The 25,338-nt window shown below is 40.4% G+C and overlaps 2 protein-coding genes across 7 annotated transcripts in view; one reads left to right on the top strand and one right to left on the bottom strand.

Moving 5' to 3' along the window:
* Positions 1-2,283: 2,283 nt before the first annotated feature.
* Positions 2,284-10,703, bottom strand: tm2d1 (TM2 domain containing 1). Its single transcript, XM_056415319.1, has 7 exons — positions 10,542-10,703; positions 9,978-10,051; positions 8,639-8,747; positions 8,312-8,403; positions 5,436-5,509; positions 3,872-3,992; positions 2,284-2,660 (listed from the first exon to the last, which is right to left on the bottom strand). Exons 1-6 carry the CDS (start codon positions 10,673-10,675, stop codon positions 3,882-3,884), a joined length of 594 nt encoding a protein of 197 aa, XP_056271294.1. The 5' UTR covers positions 10,676-10,703; the 3' UTR covers positions 2,284-2,660; positions 3,872-3,881.
* A 1,049-nt stretch (positions 10,704-11,752) lies between these two features.
* patj (PATJ crumbs cell polarity complex component) overlaps positions 11,753-25,338 on the top strand; it is a 103,589-nt gene continuing 90,003 nt past the window's right edge. For 4 of the 6 annotated variants that reach the window (XM_056413821.1, XM_056413823.1, XM_056413820.1 and 1 more), the window contains exons 1-6: positions 11,754-11,946; positions 13,456-13,512; positions 13,598-13,776; positions 17,056-17,271; positions 17,353-17,492; positions 19,417-19,588. In XM_056413821.1, coding sequence (XP_056269796.1) covers positions 13,491-13,512; positions 13,598-13,776; positions 17,056-17,271; positions 17,353-17,492; positions 19,417-19,588 — 729 coding nt within the window. In that variant the 5' untranslated portion in view covers positions 11,754-11,946; positions 13,456-13,490. Of the gene's footprint in view, positions 11,947-11,973; positions 12,354-13,455; positions 13,513-13,597; positions 13,777-17,055; positions 17,272-17,352; positions 17,493-19,416; positions 19,589-25,338 lie in introns of those variants that run through there. The other 2 variants (XM_056413822.1, XM_056413819.1) reach the window with 2 other exon arrangements.

Here is a 25,338-nt window from a genome sequence, read left to right as displayed (position 1 = left end):
GTACTCAAGAACTGCATCCAGGTCCGACACGACACTGTCCCACAATGAAGGCAACGTGTTTTTATTTATTATAAACTAACTTAAATTGAATATAATCTTTAATAAATACCAATAGACAAGTCTTTCCTTTTATTTTTATTTCTCGTCTCTTTCTTTTTCTTTCTTTGGTGTTAAACTTGAACATTACACTCTGGCTTTAGGTTGTGTGCCTCGCTTACCGACTAATCCTGCTCCGTAGGACTGTCCACCTCTCAATTCTGATGTACCGGCTCTTCTTTGGTTCGGGAAACACAAACATTAACTTTTTATCTGTTGAGTTCACTTTCCAGGATGTTTGATGGGAAAAAGCCGGAGAGTGACAAATGAACAGAGGATGATGCTGATGAATTTAAAAAAGAAAACAACTTGAGAGACAACTGTGTGTGTGTGTGTGTGTCTTGGGTGTTTTGCATTTCACCTTTAGCCTCAGACAATATACATCATAACAATCTGTAACACACACACACACACAACAAATGGCAGTGAGAAGAACCATACTAAAACTATGAAGACACTCCCTGTTTCTGCATTCTCTTAGACCTGTGTAAATGTGTGTGTGTGTGTGTGTGTGTGTCCTGTGAAGCGTGGTACAGTATGATAATTGAATTTGGATGAAAGCCACATGGCTGCCAACACACACGATGATGATTAAACAAAAGAAAATCTTGCTGCTGTCGTCAACGTCAAATTGAGGAAGTAAGCATTGATTAATGTGTCGGTGTCATATGGTTGTGGTTCCGTAGTATTTACGTGTGCCTCACATATTGTGCTCACATCAAAGGAAAAGTGTGTAATATTTCAACAGATCACTTGACAGAAATGGAATATAATATTAAAACATGTTTTTTTATAGTATATAATCACATTAAATAAGAAACATTCTTATTTATCTCAAAAAATTGCTAAACGTAACAATGTGAATTTGTTGCAAAAGTAATAGCATCACATTCATTCAGTACCGTAAGTAAAAGTGCTCCTTCTGGAGAATGGCCCATTTCAGAATAATTATTGATGCATTATTGTGTTCATCACTTTAATGTTGCAGCTGGTAAATGTGGAGCTGGTGTTCTATTACTTTATATGAACTGCTGGGCGGTTTCTGAATCCTCCTCCAGGGTTTGAAGTCCCATTTATAGAATATTCATAAATTGAGCATAGCAAAGTAACTTAAGATATCAACTAAATGTATGGGAGTTTTTTAAAGTACAATATTTCTCCCAGCGATGTAGTGTAGAAGTATTACAGAACAGAACATTGAACTAAAGTAAGTAAAAGTACTTGATTACTCTCGACCACTGCAAACGCCAGCTGTATTTGAATTTCATTAATAACAATTTTCAACGAATTTGGATACTTTTAGCTATTTATCATTCATGTTTTCATTATCAGAGGCAGAAGTTATGGGTTGATTTCTTTTTGAAGCATATATTGTGGGATTTCACTTCAGAAGAGTGCCTTTTTAAATTAATAGATTCATTCTATATATGGTTTGTATATTCCTCATACAAACTTGTATAAAGACAAATAAGAAACAACTCAATTAAGAAATAGAACAAAGCGGGGCTCTCGTCACATGACTAAAATATAGTATAACTAGAACGGGCACTCGGTAGAGCGCATACCTTCGCATATCACAAAATTGGGCATTGAATTATGAACATTTTGGCATTAGTTGCATGCCAATTGGACAAAAATGTATCGTGCTATGGTAATAAAAAGATTTAGACCTTTCCATGACCTTGACCTTGGACCCGATTGATCCCAAAATCTAATCAAATGGTCCCCGGATAATAACCAATCATCCCACCAAATTCCATGTAATTCAAGAAGATTTGACCTGTTCATGACCTTTGACCTTTGACCCGATCAATCCCAAAATCTAATCAACTGGTCCCCGGATCATAAACAATCATCCCACCAAATTTCATGCGATTCGGTTCAATACTTTTTGAGTTCTGCGAAAGATTTTGACCTGTTCATGACCTTTGACCCGATCGATCCCAAAATCTAATAAACTGGTCCCCGGATAATAAACAATCATCCCACCAAATTTCATGCGATTCGGTTCAATACTTTTTGAGTTTTGCGAATAACACGAATACAAATAAATAAATAAATACACGGCGATCAAAACATAACCTTCCGGCATTTTCAATGCGAAGGTAACAAAAGAAAATCTAAAAAAACAACATGAAATCCTCATTTTATCTACATCATTGTGAAACAGACAAACGTAGACGAACACAAAAAGAAACTTTTTATTACAAAGTCTGTTGTTGTGGAAAAGCATCATAACTTAAAGGATTGAACAGCAGCGAAATGTCACAATAATAATAATACAATATAATACAACAACATCTTTTTTTTTAAACAGAAAAACTGAGCAGCTGGACAGATGTGAAGATAGAAAGGAAACCTAAAGGGACAAAACGTGGAGCTGTACAGTGTGTGAGCTCAGGGTCCAGAAACATGCGGCGTGGCCCTTTAAATGCCTTCTGATCCATCGGGTTGATCGACTTTGATCCTTAAACTGTTCATTCTTCAATGTGGGGGTCAGCCCGTCGATAAAGTTGAGTGTATCCTCTGTCGTGTGCAGTCCTCTCTGTATTTACATTACGGACCTAAGGAAAAATAAATAGATTCATATCATCTTCATAATAACAGAGAAATCTGGATTTTCTTGATTTATTTATCAAATCATAAAAAATGTGAAAGTCAGGATCAAACTACCGCGCAGGATTCATTGGAAATAAAAAAAAACTTTTAAAAGTGTACATTCATGATTCTTTTTAATATTGTATTCAGAATTAATTAAATAAGAGCGTTTAAGTTTACCAAATGCTTAAAGGGTGTGAAAGTAGTTTATTAGATCTCTTATTCATAGCACATATGTGCTCCGGGCGCTCCTGAGAATTGTACAAACTTCCTCTTGACACGTGTGAAGCTGCAAAAGAGACAAACTGGATTCTGTTCCATCCTGTGTCACTTCTTTATTCCCCGAGAAACCTTCCTCGTGTTGACTTCACACTCTGATATTTAACCACTCTGTCCCATGAGAGGAGCGTGTGTGTGTGTGCATTTGCGTGACCTTGAACTGTGAAGTTCAACTTCTTCTTTCTGAATGGTTGTAAAATGATAAGTATATGACATTGTTCTACCTGTACGGTTAAGTTTACGGTTTCTTTTCTTTTCAGTTTGAAACCCGGAGCTACCTGGAGCTCGGCTCTGCTTAAAGGCTTCCTTAAAAAACAAATATGTAAAGTATATTTTCCTGTAAATGTAGGTTTCTGAAATAAATAGTACGAATAAAAAGCGCCTGTCAACTTAAGTTACTATAACGGCGTATCTGTATTGTGAAGTCACCTGAATGTTTTACTGTGCAGAATACCAATGGGTGCTGTAAAAGACTTTTGAGGCCGTGGTTCATAATTCTTGTGTGGAGTGCAGCCTCGTCTGGTCTGATTAACACAGTAACACAAACCATTATATTAATAATTTTCATTATATAAAGAATCTTTTTCCGTTTAAAAATAAAAGCCCTCTAGGGTTTTTCTGTGGACGGAATCCCTTCATTTGTTAACACACGGCTTTTTTTCTGAAATATTGAAATATTCTGTTAATTATTAGACCACTAGCTGTTATTTGTGGAGAGTTATTGATATTTACAAATCTGCAAACCATTTGATCCTTTTTCTGTCCAAAATAAATACAATGCTGTTTCTAATGAAATGCAACATTCCGGCCAATATGAAAGGTAAACTCTGTGTTTGTGAGAAGCAGAAGTTTTATTTCTGTTCAAATTCCAAACTTGTCGGCTCTTCTGTCAACTCACAGCGTTGTGTTCACAGAGAGAGGTGTGGCTTCCTGTAGGTCTGGTTGGTGATGGACAGGCGGGTCAGCCGGGCGCCGTAATAATCCACGATGTAGTTCGATCCGTCCGCGGGGCCCACGATCTGCAGGAGGACACAAGAGACAGCTGACGCTTCAGACACAGGCAGAAAATAACATCAGTGGTGTGTGTGTGTGTGTGTTTGTGTCTGCTGCCTTCTGTTAATGTAAAGCACAACACAAACACAAATTGAATGTTTTTTTTTTTACTATTCGGGATCTGTTTCACAGCCTTCTGAGCCGTGACCTCAAAGGTCGGTCTTCCTCAAAGGTCGATCGCGCGTCAAGCTACGATGACGAAAGCATCTCCATGGCAACGGAGCAATGCTCTGGAAGAAGCCATAAACTGGACTGTGAGCTATGATTATTTTGTCAAACTGCTGTATCAACTCAACGCTCACCTTTAGTTGAATGTCTACAAAACTATTTTGAATTTTCCAAACCGTTTCCCCCATTGAATAAAAAACACGATTTGTTCCCCAAAAGATTCAATAAATTATTTATTTTAGGATATATCAGGCTAGTTGGTGGGTTTAAGAATACATTTAGTTAAAATCCCTGATCCATGGAACTCGGCTGACCACTTAGGTTTAATACATCCATCCATTCATCCATCCATCCATCCATTCATCGTTGGACCCCCTGCGCACCTGCTCGTGATGGATCTCTGGCCTCAATTATCTAAAAACGTTTGAACAGGAAGGAGTGATTCGTCCCTTCACCTCCCGTTTCCCCTTCTCTTCATCCGTCTGTCTCCGTCCTCTCAGAGTCCATTAGGGGAACTTTCAGAAGCATCATTCATCCTGCGGCCCTTAGAGGGACATGGGACGGATGGACGTAAATAATAATCAGGTGGCCCCCGACTCCTGTTTATTCATCAGCCCCCCCCCCCCCCGCACTTAAAATATGAGGCACGTCCGCACAGTACCATTAGCTCTACAGCACAGAGCTCTGCAGACTGAACTCTTCAATCCTGTTCCTGTTTGAAAAGATTGTAGCATAATATTGTTTTACATGTATATATATATAGCTACAGTTTCGCCAACACAACGTTCAAACAATTACACATTTTGGTACTGAAAGAAAATTAATGTTGAAACGCAAATAAATAAAAACGAGAAAGTATATTTTAGTAGTTTGACAAAATACTCTTAACGTTGCAGTTTGGATCGTTCGGAAGAAAAACCTCATTTTGATGTATTAAGTAAAAATAATTCTAAAATCATCATATATAATTTGGTTTATTATTCTGCCTCCTTCCTTTAAGTATCATACTAACTCATAATAATATTGTTATGAAATTATTATTTTTAGACCATATAGTTAATCAGTAAACTGTTAAAATAAGCAAGAAATACAATTATTAGATGCAGCCCAATATTACAAGTTGCACCAATATAAGCTCCTCAGCCATAATCCGACATGTGACGACCTGAACGCTGTTGGTCTGTCCGTAGGCCGGCTGTCCACCAGTATCTGACCAGTGCCCGACTGGGTTTGTGACTCACCTGCATGGCGATCAATATGAAGTCGATCAGAGTGCCGATTCCACAGAAGCCAACGGTACAGAACTTCAACAGTCCTGAGAGAGAAAGAGAGACGACGAGTTAAAGAACTAATGAAACCATCCGTCTATTAACAGAGAATTCATTCTGACAATCGGGGAAAAAAACATTCTCTGGTTTTAATGATTCTCTGCTTTTATAAGCACAGCAAATTGATTGTTTTGGGGGTTTGGACCACTGGTCTGACCAAAACAACACAGACAGTTAACTGATTCACCAAAGGAAACAAATAGTCAATCAATAGTGAAAATAATAAGTAGTTTCAGCCCTAATGTTTTGTTTACTTAGTGTATTCTATCTTAATTGAAGTTAAAAGGATAATAAGATTAAACATGAACAAATGTTTTTCAGAACATATGGAGCCTGGCAAGTATAATCAATAACTAATAGACAATGTGTGCTCTTGAATTCCAAAAATCTCAAACGTCCTGGTCCTCAGAGGATGAACCCTTTTAGGCCGAAATGAACCCGTGATGACAAACTTCAGCACTGTTGTTGTCATTATCTAAAGTACATGTGTCAAACTCGCGGCCCGCGGTCCACATCTGGCCCGCGAATGAATTATCTTTGGCCCGCATGATAAAATCCATTTACTATTAGAGCTGGCCCGCCGGTATATCGCACGCACCACCATAATACTACAAATCCCACAATGCACTGTCCGTGTGTCGGCACGTCAATCGCGGGCCCGCGAATGCGCGCCTCACAGTCTGTATTACACACCACTTCTTTCAACTATCCCTCTTCCCAAAAAATGGCTAAACGAAAGGTGGAATTTGAAAACAGGAGTTTAAGACAAGTGGAGGCTCAGTGTGATCGCGGATGTAAATGTCAAAGCTGTGTGTCTGTGCGGTGACAGTGTGGCTGTAATGAAAGAACACAACATAAGGGCACGATCACACCAGACGAGACTTTTAAAAGCGCAAACGCTCCAAAACTGCTGTGGCAAAAACGCACCGGGCAAAACGGCGCGTTGGAGTCGTGTTTCGATTTAGAATTATAAAGCTCTTCGTAGTTAATTACCGCTAATATGAGCGTCTCGTCGGGAAAACAGGCGCGCCTAAAAACGCTCGTAAAAACGCACCGCGCGGCATTTGAAAGACATTCACACGCCGATTTGCCGATTTTGAAGCCCAACAAAGCAGGTTTGAACTGCTCAGTAATCTATTTGCAGCTGAAGTGGAAAACGCACCATCAAACCTCCACATGGAGCTGATGGAGCTCCAATGCAGTGACACGCTGAAGGCAACATGAGTCTGTGGGCTGCAGAGTTTCCACGTTTATCCCCGACACAAGGCCCCAGCTGCCTCCCAGGCTGCTCACACCTCTCTATGTGTGGCAGCACATACCTGTGTGAACAACTGTTCTCTTTGATGAAGAGAAACAAAACTTCACCCAGGACTCGTCTGACTGATGAGCACCTTCACTCCATCCTGAGGATTTCCTCAGCTCAGAGCCTGACCCCAGACATTGATGACCTTGTATCCAAGATGAGACACTGAGTGTCTGGCTCAGAGCCGTGAGCATCACAGAGCAGCAAACGGTGCTTTGACGCATTTTCAGTTTGTAATTTAGTTTAATTTTTGCATTTTTTTTCTCTTGCTACTACAAGACATTTGATTTTTCTTTGAAGTAAATTATTTGTGGCTGTTGTTTGCCTGGAGAAAATGTTTTCACTTGAAATGACTGCAAAAACTGCAGATAGGGCCATAAGCAATTACTTTTATTTTTATTTATTTACGTATTATTAATTATTTTTATTTCATAATTAATGTTGTTTTTTAGGCAATACTATATAGGCCTTGTTAGTTCCAGGTTCAATATGTGGACTAAGGTTCTTTCAATACGTTTTCAATAAACGTTGAACCCATCTGGCTCTTGACTTGTATCAATTTCTTTATTTCGGCCCACTGTGTATTTGAGTTTGACACCCCTGATCTACAGTGATAGCAGTCTGCTCCATGGAGCTCTTTCGTAAAAACCCACCTGTGAAATTATTATGTATCATTTTTATAAAAATATCAATCTGACTTGGCACCGCGCGGCTCTGCCGGGACCGACCTGTGCCAAATCAGGCCAGGTGTTCGTCGGTGCAGCTGTCCTCCATCCAACACCTGACACCACACACATACATGACACACGCGCACGACACACGAGCATTCCGTCTTTAGCCCTTTATCCTGCTCCAGGTGTCTCATTAAAAGAATGACTCGGTAATGCCGATAATAACTCGTCCTTGTTATTCTCCAGGTTATTGTATCGTTGAATTCAATATTGAATTCAGGCAACAACAACAACAAAAGGAGGAGAAGGTTTAAAAGCAGGACCCTGCAGCTGGAGGGCGTTCAGCTGCAGATCCTCTAACGTCCACTAGATGGCTTCTCGAAAACTCAAACGTATTGAAATGAAGAAAAAAAAGACTTCTTGCTACAAAGTCTGAAGTGTGACAAGTTTTGATGCAACTTGAGTTCTCAGTGGGTAATTTCACAGGCGGGTTTGACTTGAAGTGGAGCGATTGAACTCAAATTACATGGAACGCTAGTTTCTCTCCTCCCGCAAGTATCTGTCAGGTCCGTCTGTCTCTCCGATTTCTACCTGCACCGTCAATTATATATGTTTCATATTTTTTAGTGGAAATGTCTAAAAGTAGTTTTTTTTTCTTACTATGTTTATTGTCATGAGACTAAAATATGTAAAAACCCACTTGGCAAAAAACTTGCTGATGCTGATACAATGAAGGTGAACGGAGTTCAGTTGGTGCTGAGTAATGACGATGTGTGTGTGTGTGTGTGTGTGTGTGTGTGTGTGTGTGAATATACCTAGAGCAGGGTATCCCAGATAGAAGCGGTCTGCCCCCAGCCAGCCCAGGAACAGAGACAAAGCCACAGCTACTTTGTATGAATAACCACTCCTTGGAGGAAAATATACAATTAGACCATTTTCAATAATGAATATTACAATTAAATTACTCAATCAAAATTATCATAATGAGCATAACTTTAATTGCATTTGTTGAAATGCAGCACAATGAAGTTACAAACAAAATGTAAACCTTAAATTCAACCCTGCAGCCGACACTGTATTCTCTCCACAGGAAAGTGCTGGTGCTGGTGTGTGTGTGTGTGTGTGTGTGTGTGTGCACTCACACGTTCCTGCAAGGGATGGTTTTGTTGAAGCCCACCTCCTCCCCGCTGAACCTGAACTCCATCCCGTTGGAGAGCCGACAGCTGATGTTCGGAGCTGGAAGGCACTCCACTGTAAACAAACACACACACACACGTTTAGTCGATAGCCTAGTTTAGTTTTAGTTCATGTTCATCTTGTATCCTATTTAACTCACGTCTCTTCATATCGCCATGTGTGTATCTGGTCATAATAATGTTTTCCTTTCTTCATATGCACAACAATTACAAAGAATTATTCATTGGCTCATGAAGATATCAGACACCGATTCCAGCAAAGCTCAGTAAATTTGAAAAAGATGAAAAAAAATGTATAAAAATGAGAATCTGCAGAAGTTAAAATAATGGGTTTAATGTAAACAATGGTTTGCAAGATGAATGAGAATAACAAAAAAGATATGTATTTAGATAGAAATATAAACAGGAAGTAGAAGTATATGAACATTCCTCTTTGACAGAGCTTATAGTTAGGGCTGAATCAGGTTCACCTGGTCCAGCCCCTAGATATGCTGCTATAGGCTTATAGGCTGCTGGGGGATGTTTTAGGATGCACTGAGCACCTATCTCCTCTTTTCTCTCTACTTATGGATGAATTTACATCTTTTCATTGCACATTACTAACTCTGCTTCCTCTCCGGAATCCTTGTGACTTCACATCTCATAGGGTCCATTGGACCTGGTCTGATGCCATGGCCCTGCTGATGCTCCGCCCACTCCTCCTCTCTACCGCCATATGCCTGATGGATCACGGAGGTCTGGATCGTAGTCCATGCCTCCTACCAACTATGCATACACTCTGTTATATTCATTGAGTGTGTTGTTACTCTGTAATGATTCCTTCTGTACACATGACATCTATAGCATCTGTCCATCCAGGGACAGGGATCCTTCTCTGTTGCTCTCCTGAAGGTTTCTTCCCTTTTTTCCCTGTGAAAGGGTTTTTCCTATTTCTTGGGAGCTTTTCCTGATCCGATGTGAGGTCCTGGGACATGGATGCCGTATGTGAACAGATTGTAAAGCCCTCTGAGGCAAATTTGTAATTTGTGATAATGGGCTATACAAAATAAACTGAATTGTATGATGGTAAAGCAACATTGTAAAAGCTAGATGAAATTAATTGACCAAACCGAAGGTTGTTCAACTCACTTTGCCTATTAAAAATGTTCCAGTCAGATTTCCAACGTAGGCTAAAGGTCACTGAAATGCTGCATTGGACCAACACAAAGAATACTTCCGAGTGATGTGAGATCCGCGACCACGGCGGAATCGGTCACAAAGACGTCACGTAACGTGACTCGCTCACCCCAGGCTGTTGTGTCCCTGCAGTTTTTCGGCTCCTGGGTGGCTTCGTCAATCTTAGGGTCGTTGCAGAGATACCTGAGGTGAGAGTGAAGGAGACCCAAAACAGGTGCCGACGAAGTCTTCGCCTTCGTCATCGACGCGACAGAACCACAACAGGGACGTGACATGCAAAATAATTAAAGACGGCTTCAATACGTGCCCGTCTATATAATACATTACTTTTTAACGTTTTAATCGATGTGTTGTTCTACCCGGCAGCTAGTTAGGTGAGGGGCAATTAGTCGTATACGTTAACTCACTGTGAAGAGTTGTTATGGAGTTAGTTCTACGTCATAACTGGTAACTAACGAGTTTTTTTTTCATTATGAAAAGTGAATAACATAAAACAGCAACAGTATTGTGCATATAGCAGTACTACTATTCACGTGTGTAAGGTTTAACTGCTGAAATAGCTAGCTAATCTGAATGTTATCAACATGGCTAAGCTAGCTGCAGCTAACGTCAGCGACCGCGACGGGACGATGCATCTTCAGAGTTACGTAACCACACAGCAGTTAAAGGATATTGTCCGAGACTGAGATTGTCGCAGCTGTCCACCTCCTCCGACAGAACAAGCTTTATATGAGAATAAACGCAGTAAAGTAACAAGCTCCAAATGCCGGAGCGTAAACACACAAGCCGTCTTCGGGAGGACGCCATGTCTGACTTCTGTCACGTGACACCGTGGTGCATTCACAACTATTTAAATAATGGCAATTCAGAAAGTTGTATCTCTTCCTGATCCGATGTGAGGTCCTGGGACAGCTAGGGATGTCGCATATGCACAGATTGTAAAGCCCTCTAAGGCAGATTTGTAATTTGTGATTCTTGGCTGTACAAAATAAACTGAATTGAACTAGTGTACAATATTGTATAAACGACAAAGCACATTTTAAGATCCTCTTCTGAATACTATTATTTATATGATCTTGTTTATATGTCTAAAAAAACATTGCTTTTGCCATGTATGTTGTATGTATTACTTAATTTATTAATTAACTTAGGATATATATATATATAAATATATATGTATATTAAACATACTGATATACCATTATATATTATTTGAATTATTGTATTCTAAAGTATTCTATCCTAAATATAATCTATCTGTGAGTTACTTTCTGGAACAAGGAACATCATAACTTCACCACACATGATGTTGTGTTTGTTTGTGTACCAAGTAACGGTGATTTGTTAATTTACAAAGGGCTTGAATGCACCACAAGAGCCGCTAGGTTTCAAACAACTTCATTGAACAACAACACTAGTGCGTGTATAGCAGCTGTAGTATATGCACAAACAATACAGAACATATATTGCATGAATTGTACCAAAATATACAAAACATCGCATATATTCTACTTAACTTAATGTCGAAATACTATAGTCTAAAAATACTCCATTACAAGTAAACATATTGAATCAAATATCATTTAAGTAAACGTACATTAGTATTATTAGCACAACATTCTTAAAGTAGACTATCAAAAGTAAAAGTATTCTGCAGAATGGTTCCACTTTAATATTATTTTATATTCAGTTTTTTTACTAAATATTATATTTAAGAGTATTTCAATGTATAGCTCTTCAATGTGAAGCCACTTTCGATACTTTATATATTATACGATGGATTAGTAGTACTGCATCATATAAGATACATATCATGCGTTTTTAACCTAAAATGTAAAATAAATCAAAGTCAAATTAAGTGGAAATAAAGAACACTATTTCCTTTTGAGATGGAGCGGAGTAAAAGTATAAAGAACAATACAATTGAAATACTCAAATGAAGTACAATTATCCCAAAACATGTACTCAAGTACTCGAGTAAACAGTTACATTGTTGTTCCAAAAGAGTCACTTATCGGTCCGACTACACGCGAACGCGGCATTAAAGCGACACTGGTGCCAAACTGGATCCAGTTCATGTGAGTTCTTCACCCCAGTTTAAACCCTACCTGTAAACGTTGTCCATTCTCTATGAATCCGCCGTTCACCGGCGGCTTTATGTCCCGAGTGTTTATCCGTGCAGAATATGACGTGACGTGTGTTTTTACACGCTAATTAAAAAGCTAACTCCGCGTGCTAACTGACGGTTAGCATTAGCTGCGTCGCTGTCTTTAAGTTTACTCGCTGACGGAGGAGAAAGCTGTCGTCCTGTTTTGTTCGGCTACCGCTCGGAGACGTGCTGAGTCACGGTGGTGTGGTCGCTGACTTAATACTTGGTGTTATAAGCTACTGGTTTAATAGTTTATTGTTTCCCCCCATTCGGTTTGTTTGTGGAAAAGTTTGATGCACCTGCTGCGAGTTGAACCTGCTGATAAAGAGATTTACGGTAAAAGATGTCAGGTTACGCACAACATGAACACGAGTGGATAACCGCTATATATCTTTGCATTTATTAATATAGTTTCCACATATGGTTTCATCCCCTCTTGAGCTGTTTGAGTTTCGCTTCCTGGTTTTCTCAGGTGAGGGTCTACAGGTGTGATACCAGATTTCACGGCGTCACGTAAACCTGCAGTTTCGTTTTTCTTCGTCTGCCTTTGTTATTGGACGCAAGGGGTTTGGGGGGATGGTGTCTGTGTGTGTTTTTCCCACCTGATATTTTTTTTTAAAGCGCGTTTAGCTCTGACTTGTGTAAACAAGCCGTGTTGAGTAAACGCCGAGCTAACAGTCTGATAACGAGGCTTATTTTAACCTGCGATACCTATTGAGGCGCACGCGCACACACACCTGAACGCAGCACAGAGGAGGCTGCTTCACGGACAGCCACTCCGGTGTCGGAAGTCGGATCTTGTGCTCGTTCAACTCACTGCCATGTTCTCATGTAAATCATATAACAAGTTCGTGGTAAAGTAACAGGGATGTAAGCGACAGCAAAGTGGTGGAAGTAGTATTTAGATCCTGAAGTACAAGTAGGGAGTGCAAGTGCACTTGTACTTCACACAGGGAGCGAATATCGCGACGGACAGGTACAGAGTGTTGATGTGGGCGGGATGTCAGTTCCAGAGAGTGAGTAAGAGATGAAGAAGTGGTCAGAGACATGAAGTGGAGTTAGTGAGGTTAGATGTAGAGCAGTTTCTGGTGAAAATATAGTCTCGTAAATACTTTTTTGATCTGCTCGTGTTTCAATGTGACGTAAACTCCATTTAATATTTAGAGTTCCACGCTCCCCACTTCGGTGTTTACCAACAACAATGTTTTCGGAAAGCAGTAATGAATTCCAGTCGTTCTGCTTTTGGTGTTCCAGGTTTGATGCGGCGCTGATGCACAGCAGCACTTCCTGCAGATTTTTCAATTTCAGCCTTTCCTGTTAGACTTTTAAACCAAAATAAATATAGAAAAACAAATGTATTTTTTGTTGCTTAAGTGTGTTTAGTGTTTCCAAATGAAAGGGAAATAATGGGTATCTTTGTCTGTCCTCCTCTGTGCAGATTGATCCAGAACGACGGTCGCAGAGTGAGGGGCGATGTTTGAAAATGTCCCAACAGGTAAACCCTCTCTCCTGTCCAACATAGCGAGTCTCTTTGCCTCAGTGCTTCTGTGTGATGAGCATGCTCTGCGTTTCGTCTGCAGTGTCCTCGGCGGAGCGCCAGCAGGTGCTGGGAGCTCTGGAGCGTCTGCAGGCCAAACTGGCCCAGCGGGAGGAGTGGACCCACAGTGAGACAGTGGGAAACCTGAGGGAGACCCTGCAGAGTCCGTTGTTTAGCCACATCCTGACCCTGCAGCACTCCATCAAACAGCTCCGGAACCAGGTGAGGGGGGGCCCCCAAGAGGCAACAGGCAGCTCAGACAACCAGGGGCCACATGAACGCACCCTCGCTGAGATTACGCTGGTCCCACAGATCAGACAGAATCCCCAAAAATCAGAATCCAGTCCAGGTTCTGGAAACACTCAATGTCACCTTTTTCAGACGGCTCAGATTTGAAATTACAAACATTCTGACCTGTCAGAGACAAGAGAAACTTTTATTTATTTCTTTATGTCTTATCCTTATTAATACTTTCTGAAATTCCTCAGATACTAAATTACAAAAACCTCAGTGCTTTTCTTATGAAAGTATAGTTCATTACAAAATCCTCTAGTAACATTGATCAATCTAGATAGTTCTGGTGGTATCCTCCGTCAACATGTCTCCAACATAATGGGACTATAGGCGCTCAAAGCTAACGACCCGGTTACTCTAGATAGTCCACAGACCTTGGTGTGAACAGTTTTATGTAGGAACTATGGTTGAAAATAATAAAGAAATTAGTACAGAAAATACCTGTATTTTTTTATTTTGTGGTGAACTGTCCTTTTAAAAAAAGTGTCTGCTGGATGTTTTTTCATCAAACAAAGCATCTTTCCATCAAAAGCCACACCGGTACGGAAGAAGTATTCAGACCTTTTACCTTTTAGAAAAAGTATCAGTACCACCATTTCAAAATAAAGTACCTTTATTTAAAACTTGACTTTCGTAATCGTAAATCCATTTTATGAGCAAAATATAACGGGTTTAAAAATAAAGGTAATTTACAGAACTATAGTTGTTGCATTATTAAATCTCGGCCTGCTGGATTGCTATTACTATTGATGCATTGAAACACACAGCATGTATATATGGTAGCCGGCAGCAGTAGAGCTACAGTCATTTATTATTATTATTTTGTAATACTGCCAGGTGGTTAAATTCCCTGTATGTTTATATGATTGTTATTAGGTTTCTAAAACCTTCATCTGCAAAGTAACTGTCAAATAAAGCTCTCATATAACTACAGTTCAGTTAAACGCCTGTTGCTCACATGTTTAATGTACATATGTGTTTCATAAGCAGCCGTGAGTCGACGGTCTAAAGTTGCTGCAGCTCTGCAGAGTGAGCAAACGTTTCCCCCCCTTCTGATCTGACACGCGTGACTCCGCCCCAGGTGTTGACAGCCTATCAGGTGCCGGCACACTGCCGCCTCCTGTCCAAAAACTGTGACCTGACGGTGAGGGCGGAGAGGGAGTGGGAGAGGGCGGGGGAGACATTGAATCCCCCTCTGCCTCCCTATCTGTATTCAGCTCCAGCTTGTACTGACGTGGAGGCTTTACAATAAACAATCTGCAGTCCAAATTAAGATAATGGCAATAACCAACGCTGGGCTTCATATTCTAAGTGCTGCGAAGGTCAGAGCTGAGTCTATGAAAGTGCCGGGGTGGAAGCTGGTGGAGGGTATATGAAGCAGGGGACCTCTCTCTCCCTCGCCTTCTTTATTTATTTTCTCTCCCTCCCTCCCGGCTCTCTGCGGATCTATCAGGCTTTAATATCTCGTGTCTCGGTTTGAGTAACGGCCTTGTCGAGGCGGGTATTGATGAAATGGCTCGGGATCCTGCTCCGTCAGCCCGGCCTAAATAAGCCGCAGACTGATAAGTTTCCACAATGTGAGTGTAAAGGTCATTAATACATTACCTGTTCAGAGAGAGGGAGCCTGCAGAGGAATCTATTGATTTTTCTTTTTCTCCTCTCTCCTCCCCACTTACCCCCCCGGCCTCACCGCTTCATTTTTTTAAAAACTCAATGTCTTTCTTTTTTTCTGTCGACAACGTCCTTGCATAGGCAACATCTCTTTCCCTTCTGTCCAGCTCACTCTGCTGTCTCCATCTCCACGACGCCACGGCGGACTCTTTGTTCTTGTAGTTAGTGGATAAAGATCTCCAGTCCCACTCTTTAGTCTCTACATTTTTGTCCTCGGTGATCCTCCTCAATCACTTGAGGCCATAAGTATGTGGACACCTGATCATGTGCACACTGACATCCTGTTTCCCTCTTTGTCCTTAGGGATGGGTATCGTTTGTGTTTTTCACGATACCGGTGCTAAACCGGTACTTTTAAAACGATACCGGTGCCTGAACCGATACTTTAAAAAAGAAAGCACAAAACGACAATTGACAATGACGACATTAAAAACTTCTTCGGCCATATTCACTCTAATAGCCGTTCACATGTCGCACTAACCATAACACGGATATCACTGTTGCGCTCGTAGCGCGATCTACCAGCTAGCTTAAACATGGTTAAAATGGCTAATTTATTATTTGTTGGCCTACTATTATGAATGCAAGACTTGCAATCAACGTTACGGTATTAATCTGAGTTACGGCTGCTCTTGTCATCATCGGTCTCCATGTGTTCAGGGGGACCGGTGACGGTCTCCCCGTCGCGCCCAACCTGACCGCTGATGTGCGCCGCAGTGCTCACGCAGTCTAACACCGCGCATGGCTCCGCTGTCAAAGTTAAATGATAGGCTGTGACCTGCTGACAGGGCGGAGTCACCAGAAAAGTTCAAAATAATAGCTTTTTTCAATTTCAATCGGCTCAGGCACCGAAAGGAAGCACCGAAATGTGCGTTGCGTTTCGGTCCGGGTGGCACCGGTCGTAGAGGAACTGGATTTCGGTACCCAACCCTATTTGTCCTCATGGCTTTCTTTTTGTTAATAAGCGTCGAAGCTGATTCCTTGCTGAAGCTCCATCTTCTTTTCTTAGTTCAGCTACAGAGACAAGAAGAAACTGCAGTTGAGCATCTATACAGACATGGTGATATATGAAATAAAAAGTATTTTGTAAAATTCATGAATAATGTAGACTAAACAATAAAGGGGTAGTCTAAGATATATATATATCTATATATAGTAGTATGAACATGTGAAGCTTTTACAGGAATAAGTAAGAAATACACTAACATTACATACAATAAAAAGACAAATGCATATGTAGTGCAGATGTGTGGGCAATCATTTAGAATAAACCGCTGGTGAGATGAATAAAGTGTGAACATAACTACACTATATATATTGATATTGGTCAGCTGATCCCAGTGACAAGAAATTGCATTTCAGAAATGGCACATTTAGAAACCAGTGTGCTGACGAGTTGATTTTCTTTTTCATAATACTTTAAAAGAAGACAGACCGCTTTCTTATTTATTAAACTTTTTCAAAGATGTCTACGACAGTCTTTGTAACAAACCTGTCTTCCTCCTCCCCTTCGTGTTCCTCTTCCTCCCGTCTGTAGCTGGGCAGCATGCCGCCTGATGCCAGCAGTGACTTCAGTTTCTCCAAAAAGGGTCAGCTAATCATGAGCGCCGTCCCTCCAGCTAGCAGCTCGGCCACGCCCACCCCTTCCTCCTCTTCCTCCTCCTTCTTGACCAACGGCTCGTCTCCATCCATTCACCAGACTCCGCCCTCTTCTGACCCCGTCTTGCAGAAGTGGATCATTACTGCCGCCAAGGTGGGTGGAGCCACAGAAACACACCTGCAAGCATAAATAAATACATTAAATGTGTGTGTGCGTGTGTGTGTGCGTGCGCAGGGCCGTCACACGGAGCTGTGTCAGCTGACTCGGCCTCTGTCTGGAGGCCTTGGCTTCAGCGTGGTCGGCCTGAATCCCGCAGGAAGCAGCAGTCAGGGCGTCTTTGTCAAACACATCCAGCCTGGAGGCATCGCACAAAGGTACGACATTAAGTCACACTTTAAGCTGTTTTTTTCAATGATTTATTCCATTTATTACAAATCGTCACGTCTTCCAAAGCGTGGTTTTCTCTCTTCCAGCCTCTGTAATTTAAAATAACAAAGTTCCAATGATTTTGGCCTGAATTTACAGCCAGCTCTAATACAAACTATTGTCACGAATATATAGAACGGCACCAACACGCTCTCCCTCAAGGCCGGTTTGGTTGGAGGGACATGAACTTGATTCAATGTAACCTCCTTCTGGTCTGTCGAATGTTGGGTAATGCAGTCTTTCATTTTAGACGCATTTGTCTATTCAGCAATAAATACTTAACCCTGTAAGACCCAAGCATAGAAATAATATCTAAATCTTTTTTTTTTGAAGTCAGATGATGTTGTAAGAGTCTTCTGATGCAGATAATGAAGGATTCATTTAAAAAAAATGTTTTTGTAAGTTTTTAGGGAAACGTAATATTGCAACGTTGGGCCTAGTTGGTAGCAGAATTTCAGCATTTGCTCTCCTTGCTGGTGGCATTCTGAAATGGAAACAATAGTTAGAGAATGTTCAAGTATAACTAATTCCAATGCAAATTAATCATATTCAGGCAATACACTCCACTGATGGCACACAATACTGTCTGGCTAGCCTAATGTGCTCTCTACTTACATTTACAAAAGGAAAATACAACCCCCCCAGAACTCTTACATCCCCATATTCCAGAATATTTACACCTCTCCCTGAACAATGCATTATAAATGCAACCCCCACATTCCAGAACATTTACACCTCTCCCTGAACAATGCATTATAAATGAAACCCCCACATTCCAAAACATTTACCCTCTCCCTGACCAATGCAAAATACATGCAACTCCCACATTGCAAAACATTTACACTTGTCCCTGAACAACCATCCTCCAAAGCATTCTACACACATTATCTGGCTTGTGTAACAAGGAGATATTTGGGCAAACCAACAAAGTCCAGATAAAAAAAACAGTTGACTATATCTCACTGCGAACATAGAAATAACATAGGGTTTGGGTTACCCTAACCCATTTAGAATTATTCAAATATGGTCTAAACTTCAAATTATAACAAATAACCCTTTTGTAAAGTGTGAATCATCAAATACATTATATTTATCTTGTATCTGAACATCCGAGAAGTGGAATGTCTCCATGTTGTGTGCAAGGTATTTTGCTATTTTAGCTACCATTTTCACCCAACGTTGTAAAATTACAACAATGACATAACAAGCTGAAAATCTAATGTGATGCATTAATTCCACAATAACTTAGTATTTACATGAACTACATATTCTAACAATCACCAAAAAAAAAATTTCATGGAATTTACTTACTTCAATGTTGATATAACCAGTTGAATGATACAAGGAGAGTGAGTTCATGGCCTTATGGCCACACCTATATACACATTTACAATCCAATGGCATTGCAAGGCAAGACAATAGGACCCATTGACGATGTAAATATGGTCTTTCCCCCAAAAACGTTTTTGCAAATGTGTTTTTTAGAGAGATAAAAGTGACGTTGTAATATTACAACGAGGGGTCTTAGGCACAGGTCGTAACTTTCTTCTTTTTTTTAAAAACCGTCAATCTACCCCGACAGAAGTACATGAGACAGATAATGAGTTTTCTCTACCACCTCTTTGAGCTCTTGATGGCATTTGCAAGATTCCACCGGCCCTGAAGGAAACTCCAGTAAACTCCGGTCAGAGTTGGCCAAACATGACTCGAGCCTTTCGCCTCAAATGTTTACAGAAACCTATTTCACTTACCGGTTAGCTATAACTTGAGAGTTATTATGTTTGTATTATTTTGTTTGTGTTCTGTTTAATGGACGTTAACGGTGTTGTGTCATTGAAGTACTGGCTGACGTGCCGCGTGTCTTGGCTGCAGGGACGGGCGTCTCCAGGAGAGGGACCAGGTCCTGGTGATAAACGGGGTTCCTCTGGAGCCGGGGATCAGCCAGCGGCAGGCGTTGACCCTCCTGCAGCAGCCAGGGGAGACGGTGGAGCTGGTGGTGGCCCGGGACCGCCCCATCGACGCGTCGTCGTCACCCGTCGGCACGGTAAGTCTGGAATACACCCTAAGAGACACATTGTCACCTCAATAAACAAATGTAAATGCAATTGTATTGATTTCTTTCCGAAAAAAAAAGGTTTCATGGTTACTCGGGACAATTTTTACACAATGATTTGGTTAACTGATTAAAAAAAAAAGTTTTATACAAGTCTAAAGCTCAATAATTACCCCGGAGATTACAAACCACATTTATGTTAGCGTACAGATGAAAAGAGACACTTCCTGTTAGTTGTGTTGGAGAAGTATTCAGATCCTCTCTTCCAAACCGTACCCAAGTAAAAGTAACAGCAGCTAAATGTACTGAAGGTAGTAAAAGTAAAATCACTCCTTGTGCAGAATCTCTGCATATTTCTGAAACTCTTAATGAGCTCAGGCTGGGAACCCTGTGTTCAGCTTGTGATGCATTTATAGCTGGTCGGAGAGTTTACGTAAGTAGGAGGATTTTAATCGACCCAAGGAACACTTTGTCATTCAATTCATCACAAACATGCAACCCCAACACATCTGGAGCTTTACGTGGACAGGAAGGGGATGAGAAAATGAGATCTGTAAAGTAACTAAACCTGCCAGATAAATACAGTGGATTGAAAAGTACAATATTTACCTGTGATATATATGAAGATAAATATATAGATTTATGGTAACGGATGAGTGTGGACTGCAGATTAACCACACAGTTTAGCTCTACTCATCACAGCTCATTATTCAGTGAAATATGCTAAGTATGTTCAGTGACATTATGATGCGTTGAGGCTCTGTTCAGTGAAAATGAGTATTGAGCAAAGGTAAACTTTAACGTTAACGTGATGTGTTCAAATAGAATCTCGTAAAATGTAGTTTTGATGAGAAATTTGAATAACTCCAGTTGTTTAAAAGATATGTTTTCACAGCAGCTTAAACAGATATTAGAGATGAATTATGAGCTGTTTAACTTCCTAACACCAGCTCTAATCGGGTTATAATGCATCAATAGAACGAATGGCAAGAATGCTTTTAATAAAATAAAAAATACAATCTTATTTCCTTATCATTTGAATTGTGTGTTTTTATAAAGAAAGATACTACTAAAACAAAGATAACATTTTGAATGTCTCATGCTTTACAGACTTACTGAGTGGTTGAAATTGTTTTGGGGATGTTGGCAAAAAAAAATAGCCTGGAGTCTTGTAGATCAGCTGCGATAACCAAACAACAAAATAGTCTCACTGGCAAAAAGAACTTGAGCCGGGATCTGTAACCGTTAGGTTTGCTCCATTTATTTATTTAGTGCTGTTTTGATCGGTGACTAATCTGAGTTTTATGATCCGTTGCACCTCTAGTACTTGAGTAAATGTACTGAGGTACATTACATTATTCCATGTTGGTAGATGATTCAAGTCTTTACGCTAATCTAGTTTAACCACATCGTGATATCCTTCAATTTTGCTTTTAAAAAGAATAGAACAAAAATAGTATATTTCTCAAAACTTCGAAAATAAACATAGAAATATTTACACATTTTCCAGGACCTTATCTTTTTTTATCAAATGACCCCATGTAGAACCATGACCCATAATTTGAGACACTGTACCGAAGTCTCTAAATCTGTTACTAAGACAAAGTATGTAGGTTCTGTTTATGTGGTTTAAAGTTGGTGCAAACAGAGTAAATGTGTTTGTCTCCGATCAATAATCTGTACGTTTGTCAGGACAGATGCAGTTTGCTCACTCAACTGTGCAAGCAGCACATTCTTGAAACTGGAAAATGAGATGCAGTGTATAATTCCAGATGGGAGCCACACTTCTGACACTAAAGTTTAACTGTTGGTTGTTTGAGAGAAAAAGTAAAACATGCTTAGATTGTGAAATAAAGTAATTCCCAAATCTTTAGCATCCATTTCAACGTGAAAATTAATTAAGCGTTGGAGACTGTGAACATCCTGCCAGACAGTTTAAATGATCGTCACTCTGCATCTTACGCGACAAAACCACGTGTCAGCTTTTCTCTTCTGACGGAAAACTGAAACCTGAGTTTGCACATCGGTTCACTGTTGAGCTTTATGTGATTTTTATTTATTTATTGTTTAAGGTCTGATCATAAACTAGAAGGGAAAAGCAGGTTACACACACGCACAGACATCACCCAGCTGCTTGGCTGTCACTCAAAATGAAGGCGCATCAATCATAAGTGGAGGTCGCTTTTAGGCCACACCTCCAAATCAGAGTGAGACCGTCCTGTTTTTGACGAGCCGTAAGTCCGCTGACATTGACTCGGATGATTTCTATGACCTTTTAAAGCCTATAGGAAATCAAGTTAGTGCTGCATTGCCCCTGACAATGTGTATTTAAGTCTGCGAGGGGGTGCGATCAATGAATGTCGACATGACGGACGAGTCAATGACTGGCGTGCGAGGCGGGAAAGAGGGAGCGCAGAGGAGGCTCAGAGATGAGGATGTATGAGGATGTAGAACTGCAATCACCCGAGTCTGAGCTGGGACGACTTCACATGTGTGAGCGCGGCGTTTTATTTGTTTTATAATTAAACCAGAGTTTCCCAAACTGTGGTCTGTGGAGCTGAGAAGATTCTAGTTTCCATTGATTCCTTTATTTTAAGTGTCATGAAAACAATGTGCCCAGACACCAAAGATGCAGCAGCATTGGTCAAACAGTGCATACAATTAAAAGAACGCATCGGTTATATTAGCCCTCGGTCTTTCTGCCTTCTCGCCCACGATTGGCAAATATAATCTGCGACAGGTAAAGTTCCCTTCCTGCCTCCACTTCCAGCATCACTCCACAACAATGTAATCTGCAGATCTTTTTCCTGTTCAACAAATAAAACTACATCATCCGCATATAATAATAATAATAATAAGCCCACAGCCCACAGGTTCTTGATAAAGAGACAAAATGACACGACTACATTTTGTATTAATAATAATTTTAATGGAAGATGTGCCAACAAATGTAGACCGATTTATTTAACTAAAGTAAATGTAGTAATATTACAATTATACAACTCAAGTACAACTCCAGCATCGACTTCACGCTGCAGAACCGGAGGTGGCCCTCTTGAACTCGTATATTTGTTCTCGCAAGCCAATCACAGCAGACTGGGCCTTTCTTTATTTTCTTTTTTTTTTAGAAGTGGGATTTATCGAGACTAAAACAGAGCATTTCAGAATAATGGTGAATACAGATATTTCTGAGAAAAGTAATGTTTTTTTTAAGCACATTAAAGTGCATAAACATAAGAAAATTAAATCGAAGGATGAACCTTAAAATAAGCATGCTAAAGTTGATTTGTAATATGTGTTTGCTCTCTGTTGTTTTAGTGCAGCAGAATTCACCATATAATTGTATATTTATTAATTGTTCTGCTTCTATTGTCGAACAACGGAGCGATTTTATATAAATTCATCGTGGCTCATAAATAGTTTCACAACTGTTCGCAGAAAGTTAAGAGGCCACAAGAGGTTGTCATATTAATGTGTATGTTACCATTTCAATAACCCGCAAACCTGTTTGTAAAATACAAAGGTATTGAAAGGGTTGCTGCTTCTGAAACTTTCCCACTGGAAATTGAAACTGTGACTGAGCTGCAGCATGAGAACACGATGCAGCTCGATACTGTTTATTAAGTCATAAACTCTTTCCTAAAAAAGTAACGGCTTAATGTCCTTGCCAAATTCCTAGTCATTCTCACGAAACAAAAACAGTTCTCTTCCAAAATATATTTGAGTATTACAGTTTATTTTAATTGCAGAGCCAATAATGACAGAATTGCCTTTAGAGAAATAACCCTGAGCCTTTAAATGGGAAATAAAGATAAAATGAGAACGGAGCAGATGGAAGAATCCCCGACACTATCGATGAGCTGTTACTGGACGAGGACCGAATGCAAGACAGGACATGCACACGTTTGAGGGCTTTGACATTTCGACAACCAGAAGAAAAGACTTCCACTCTAAAAACCAAACGATGTGGTGACAAACCGGAGCAGGTCTGGACTGTTAATGTGAGCCGGAGATCAAGGGGCGGCCTCAGCCGTAATGATTCTGCCCCGCTCTATTGTCGGGTCATTATCACACAGAATTACACTGCCCCTCTTGTTTGCTACCCTCCTCCTCCTCCTCATTGGAGCAGAGCCAGGTCCTGCATACCAGGCCTCCGATTCCTCCTGCTTTTGTTTTATTCATGTCCCGTCTCCAGCGAGGTCACATTTAATGGAGCCGTGGGCATAAAAAACACAACTCTGGCTGGGACTTTATTGCTGTTCTTCTGGCCCGGCTAACTATCCGTCTCCACCAAAGCCAAGACTCCTCTACCAGGCAGATTCAGGCGGCTCTGACCCGCCATCGCATCCTCTGATGTCCAACCCTCTTCCCGCTGGAGTGGTTTTGGATGCTGAAAGGAGACTTGTCGCTCGTAAAGACGAGTATAAATCAACCAGTCGGAGATGATATTACAGCTTTAGGCTATTCGGTGGATATTTTCCCGCCATCGATTAGGACAGTATGGGCTAATGCACTTTTTTTTTTGCATTTTATTTATTGCTCTCCTAAAAATGACAAAAAGCAGAAAGAACAGAGATAAAAGATAACAGATTGTGCAATTAAAGAAACCTGAAGGGACCTTTTAAAACAGCCTTGACTGAGAGGAAATGAACTCAAGAACAACTGGAGAAAGTTCATGAACTTTACTGCCAGCTCCTCTCGGTCATCGTGGTCACATGACCAGCCTCCTGTCAATCACATGAAAACAAACAGCTTGCTGAAGAATCTGCCAGCATGCATCTCTGCTTATTACTGAAAGCAGAGGAATATATTTACCTTGTTGCGAAGGTTATTTTATCTTTGAGGGATCAACAGCCAAACGCAAGCAACCGCATCGAAACTTTGTCCAACTTTAAACTCAGAACTATCTGACCAAAGAACAAGTGAATTAGATTAGGAATTTTATTAATCAATATCACCGACGCCAAGATTTTATAAAGATTTTTGGCATTGTACGTTTATTAGATGTATCAGAGTAAAGATGCAGACAGGACTCCCAATGTCCCCTTTATGTTTCTGAGAAGATACTTGAAGTTTGACTTCATTGTCTGTTACGGGAATCCTCATTGGAGTGGAGCAACATTACTCATCAGCTAGCAAGCATTCATAAGAGTACAGCAGGGATTTAAGAATTTGGGGAAAGATGAATAAAGCAAAATAAATATTTAGTTAAAATCTGTGCAGTGGAGAGCAAGCTATCTAGTTTCCCCAGTATGGGTCGAACCCGCCCTGGCATATTTGTCAAACTCCGGGACTCCAGTTTATAAAGCAGACTTCTTGTTGTAGAGTTCTCTATCTCTGCCAGTCATGCACAGAAAACATTCTCAGTCGGTTGTCACAGGCTGAACATTAATAGTAAACTCTGAATGAATTCTATTCATGAAATGGGTGGACCGCCGCTTTTTTTTTTACACTTTGTTAACCTCAGAACTAACTTTAGGACGTTGGGTCACAAGGCCTTGTATCATTCAGCATGTTTTCACTCCGGTATATATATATGTAGGACTTTTATATATTCTATTCACCAGTCTATGTCCAGATGAAACATGGCCGCAAACTGGTCCTGAGACTTTCTGTACTCTATTTGTGTTAATTATTTTTTACAGACAGGAAGCTAGCAGCCTACACGGCAAACTCAGCCTAAGCAGCCATCGGTCAAACTAACAGACACTTATTACACCCGAGTATTGGTAGAAAAGAAA

The sequence above is a fragment of the Pseudoliparis swirei genome, chromosome 5 (assembly GCF_029220125.1).
Source record: "Pseudoliparis swirei isolate HS2019 ecotype Mariana Trench chromosome 5, NWPU_hadal_v1, whole genome shotgun sequence".
NCBI lineage: Eukaryota > Metazoa > Chordata > Actinopteri > Perciformes > Liparidae > Pseudoliparis > Pseudoliparis swirei.
This window is presented reverse-complemented; position numbering and strand designations above follow the sequence as displayed.

Coding starts and splice junctions, on each gene's coding strand:
- tm2d1 (XM_056415319.1), bottom strand. CDS start 10,675: ATGGCGTCCTCCCGAAGACGGCTTGTGTGTTTACGCTCCGGCATTTGG. Junction 8,404..8,638: donor ACCATCCCTTGCAGGAACGT/GTGAGTGCACAC, acceptor TTTTCCTCCAAG/GAGTGGTTATTCATACAAAG. Junction 5,510..8,311: donor TCTGGGATACCCTGCTCTAG/GTATATTCACAC, acceptor TTTCTCTCTCAG/GACTGTTGAAGTTCTGTACC.